This window comes from Perna viridis, chromosome 14 (genome assembly GCF_037379345.1).
Source record: "Perna viridis isolate PV_CMFRI_1.1 ecotype Kerala chromosome 14, ASM3737934v1, whole genome shotgun sequence".
Taxonomy (NCBI): domain Eukaryota; kingdom Metazoa; phylum Mollusca; class Bivalvia; order Mytilida; family Mytilidae; genus Perna; species Perna viridis.
Genome location: NC_142458.1, coordinates 27,735,008 through 27,739,559, shown reverse-complemented (window position 1 = coordinate 27,739,559; position 4,552 = coordinate 27,735,008). Strand labels below are relative to the sequence as shown.

At 34.8% G+C, this 4,552-nt stretch overlaps 1 protein-coding gene across 1 annotated transcript; it reads left to right on the top strand.

Moving 5' to 3' along the window:
• Nucleotides 1-508: 508 nt before the first annotated feature.
• On the top strand, nt 509-4,173 carry LOC148598862 (ileal sodium/bile acid cotransporter-like). The gene is made up of 3 exons (XM_088560461.1): nt 509-1,427; nt 2,534-2,708; nt 3,171-4,173. Exons 1-3 carry the CDS (start codon nt 729-731, stop codon nt 3,818-3,820), a joined length of 1,524 nt encoding a protein of 507 aa, XP_088416587.1. The 5' UTR covers nt 509-728; the 3' UTR covers nt 3,821-4,173.
• The last annotated feature ends 379 nt before the right edge of the window (nt 4,174-4,552 follow it).

Sequence of the window (4,552 nt, the reverse complement as noted above, 5' to 3'; positions counted from 1 at the left end):
CTACTAGAAAGTTTATGAAAATGAAACCATTGCTTTTGAAATTTAAATATATCTCTCTTTTTTATCAAAGTAGAATTATATGACAGGACTTTATTTGCATATCCAGTCAACTATTCAAATATTTATGAATAGTATAATACGAATTTCAATTTAAATGTAAACAAAACCCATGGTAGTTACATAAACCTTCTCTGATATCAGGGGCTGAATTATACAAATCTAGATTTCTCTTATGTAAAAGAATTTAGATAATGTTACGTAATAGAATAATAGTCAAGAAACAAAATTAAAAACAAAAAAAAACAAAAGCACAGTCATTTAAATTTTTTGCTAAGTAAACGTAGAAAAAACACTCTAATCGGCTTGCATTCTTGAAATGAAGTTACCGATTCACATATATTAAGTAGTGACGGTTTTCCTTACGGTGAGGCCATGTGGATTGGTCTAACAAAAACAAACCTTATATCCAAGTTTAGAGTTGAATGAACTTTTACCCGTGACCTTCTCATTTTGCTAATTTAATTAACAAAGGGTTAGGAATTAAATTACCCAACTGAACTGAAAATGTCATAATTTAGAGCGTTTCAAGTAAATGACATAAGACCATACAAATGTACATACTAGTGAAAAGTGGGTTTATATAATTTGTCGGCGTGTACATGACATTTCGTAGTTAGTATATCTTCTGAACGCGCGAGTGTTAGATTTGTTGGATCTGCAGTTCAAATATGTTCAATAAACTTTTATGGCTTGGTGCTCTGTTAGTTGTCAGATTGTCGGATGTCATTTATGCAGAGAAAACGATGATGGTGGTTGCCAATCAGAGCTTAGAACATTTTCACGTGAATGTTCCTAATGGAATACTAATTCTTTTTATGGAAACCGAAAATGTGAAGATCAGCTTTAATTTTACCGTTGAATGTGAATCTACGGGTGAAAAATATATTTTAAGAGCAAAAGTAGATGACATAGGTCTCGTGAAATTACACGCGAGTGACGTACTAGTTGATTGTAGTGAAAGGATTATTGATACTACGCCGGTGCTCGTTAATAATGTATCTTCCTCGAATCCCACATATGCTACCCATGACAACGAAAATATGAGGAAAAGGAGATACGTCGTCCACGGAGCAATCCCTCTGACTATGGACGTTGATATGATCGGTAAAACTTTTATAACGTTCGTTTTACAAAGTAACTCATCCACTGATAATACAGACAAAAACCACAATTATAAGATCCCTTTGTCAGTTTTACGAACAGTGAGACCGATTGACACTGCTTTTCGAATCATCATATATGTCTTTCTAGTTTTTGTTAATTTGGCGTTTGGTGCCAAGTTAGATTTGGATGTGGTAAAGGAGAACATCAAACGACCCCTCGCTCCCGTCATCGGTCTCCTAGGACAGTTCGTTGCTATGCCATTGGTAAGTGAAACTATCTACTAATTACCTTTCCAGGGCACCCAATAAAAACTTTTTTTTTAATTCAAAGTCGTACACTTAATATTTTTGTTCTGTTTGTTATAGGCTATTGTTGCTTATTTGTTATACATTTTTTGTTTTTGATTTTGCTGTTGTAGTTGCCTTTTTTTATTTTTATTTTTTTATTTGTTTATTGTTTGTTATTGCTTTTTAATAATGATCGATTTCAAAGTAGGATAAGGGTACGTTGCTTTGAAATTATGAAATTAAGATTTAACTCTGTAGTTCATATGCTTTTTTCATTTTGTTGTACTAATGAACAGTGTATAAAAGTATCAATTATGACCCTGACATGTCGCATGACACCATATAAGAACTGATATTATAAATCCGTAAACTACATGTAGAACAAACTTCAATTTATTGATATTTCAGTCATAAAGTTTAGGGGTCTTTGTATGCTTGACAATACGGCTGTTATTTGTTTAAACCGGTGTAGTCTAGAGGGTAACCAGACACTTTTGCTATTTTTGTTACAGATAAGAGTAGTAGCAATCACAATTTTTAACCCAAATATTGGATACGAAATATAGTTTGGCTGCACAAAAAAAAAATACATTTTAACGAACTAATCGCAGAAACGGAAGCCTCGTACGTACGTAGCCATTGTCCAATTCGTACCACAGTTTACATAAGCAAATAGAAACAAAGACTGAAGTGAATCCACCACAATGGCACACAGCACGTAAAATTTATACCTTTACAATTCTGTGAAAGTACTTTAATTCGTGGATATACCAATTTTCGTGGATTAGAGAAGAAACACCAGTTCGTGGTTGATTGAACTCGTGGTTTTGAGGTTTACAGTATACACATCAATGGGATTCTCCTTTTCGCTTTGAACCAAATTTCGTGGTTTGGCCTACCCACGAAAACCACGAAAATCACAAAAATTGGTTCCCCACTATCAATAGTACTTTCACAACAATCCAAAACTCAGTAAATGCTCTCAGTGTTGTACTTGTGTTTCGGAAATTTGGGACTACTGCAATGTTCCTACTTGTACACGTATAGTCTCCTTCTGTTTACTTAGTTATTCACTTTCACAGATTGGTTTTGGTATTGCCAAGCTTGTTATGCAGAACCAACCGAGTATTGCTCTGGGAATCTTCGTTGCTGGTTGTTGTCCAGGAGGTGGCGCTAGCAACATGTATTCTTACCTTCTTGGTGGTGATTTGTCGCTATCTATTACCATGACAGCTTTAAGTACAGTTTTGGCCCTTGGTAAGACAATAATTTCAAAGGAATGTCTTATATATTAAATCAGAAGATTGAAATAAACGCTTTTAACAAATTCAATGTTACATTCATCTTCGACTTTAGACTTTTAAGATTGAGAAAAACTGTTAAATGTACTTATACTTTGTTTTAAAACTGCTACAATAATATCATTATAATATTTAACATTAGATCTCTTAAAATAAGTTGAAGTGCATATAGCATGACTGTTTGTCCATCTGTTATGGTTTCAAGTGTTAATAAAACCTTCATGTCAGTCTCTTATATGACGGGTATAGACCCATGTACAGATTTTGAACAGGGGGATCCAGACTAGTATTTGCTCATTTTTCTAAATATTACACGAAAATAACAAAATTTTCCAACAATAATGGTCCAATCCGCGAAGTTCCCCTTCGGTCCACAACTGATATGGTATTATATGCACTTGTGTTTGGTATATTTCAGGCATGATGCCAATGTGGCTATATACACTTGGAACACTTCTGATGGAGACAGACGCACAGATTCCCTTCGCAAACATCGTCAGCACACTTCTCGTTCTAATGATCCCACTGGTCGTCGGCATTTTAATGAAGAAAAAGTTGCCAAAGGTTACTGAAGTAGTGATCAAAATACTTAAGCCTGTGACCGTCATCTGTATCATCATATTGCTTTCTGTTGGAATATATTCTAATCTTTACATTTTCAAGCTTTTTAAGCCTAAAATAGTACTAGCTGGTTGCTTACTACCCTATATTGGATACCTAATAGGTGGAGTACTTGCTGCAATTGCACGGTTGCCATGGGAACGCATTAAAACAGTTGCTATTGAGACTGGTATGCAGAACACAGGAATTGCCATGATTTTGATGATGTACGCTTTTCCGCCACCTGACGGTAATATTGCAGCCGTCGCTCCTATTGCATCTGCTGTTATGACGCCACTTCCGCTTTTTGCCATTACTATTCCGTACCTTATTTACAGGCGAGTAAATAAAGACAAATATGCAAATGTTCCCACAGAGAACGGAAAAGAGGCAGAGAAAAAACCCAGGAAGTCGTTAGAAATGGGTATTAAAGTGGAAAATGGCAAGGCGGAACTACTTGTTACATGAACTGAAAAATAATGAATATTTTAAAATTTGTAGCGATACATGTTACAAAAAGTGAATAACAACCCAATACGTAGGGCTGTTACCGATGTCTGCTTCCAGACAATACATATGGTGCCTTATTAACATTGCATATCAATATAGCTAGTAACAAGTATTCAGGGGATATATAATTGTATTAAAAAGACATTGTATAACTTTATAGCACCATGTTTATCAACCCATGTGATCATACTTTTTATATGTAAATCTGTCCTAAGACTTTGAACAACGAACACATAAGAAACGTGCCAAAGTTCGAAAATATTCATATTGATGTTATATGGACATCTGTATAATAAATTAACAAGGTACGAGCCGTTTGATTTTCTGGGCTGAAGCTTGCGATTTTATATTATTTTAAAGAAAAAAATTCTGGCTCGGATATTTGTGACAAAATAATCTGGCCAGCATATGGAGTGAACAAAAAGAGCCTGGTCCACATTCTCCAATCTTATATATTATGTATTAATATATGTAATTCGAAGAAGTCTGGTCTGCAAAATTTTCTGACCGCATGAATCCTGCACGATTTCTGTTCCCTCAAGAAAATCAGATGATACATGCCTAGTATATTGCATAGTAGACCGAGTAGAATTAGTTTTCTGCAAGCCAAGATATATCTCGTCATAGTGTCCTCAGAATTGTCGTCTTATTATGTGTTATATGTTATAGAATGGGCAAACTTCTGTAGAT

Excerpts from the sequence above, each read along its gene's own strand:
- LOC148598862 (XM_088560461.1), top strand. The coding sequence starts at position 729 with ATGTTCAATAAACTTTTATGGCTTGGTGCTCTGTTAGTTGTCAGATTG. Across the intron at positions 1,428-2,533 it reads AGTTCGTTGCTATGCCATTG|ATTGGTTTTGGTATTGCCAA; the intron begins GTAAGTGAAACT and ends TCACTTTCACAG. Across the intron at positions 2,709-3,170 it reads AAGTACAGTTTTGGCCCTTG|GCATGATGCCAATGTGGCTA; the intron begins GTAAGACAATAA and ends GGTATATTTCAG.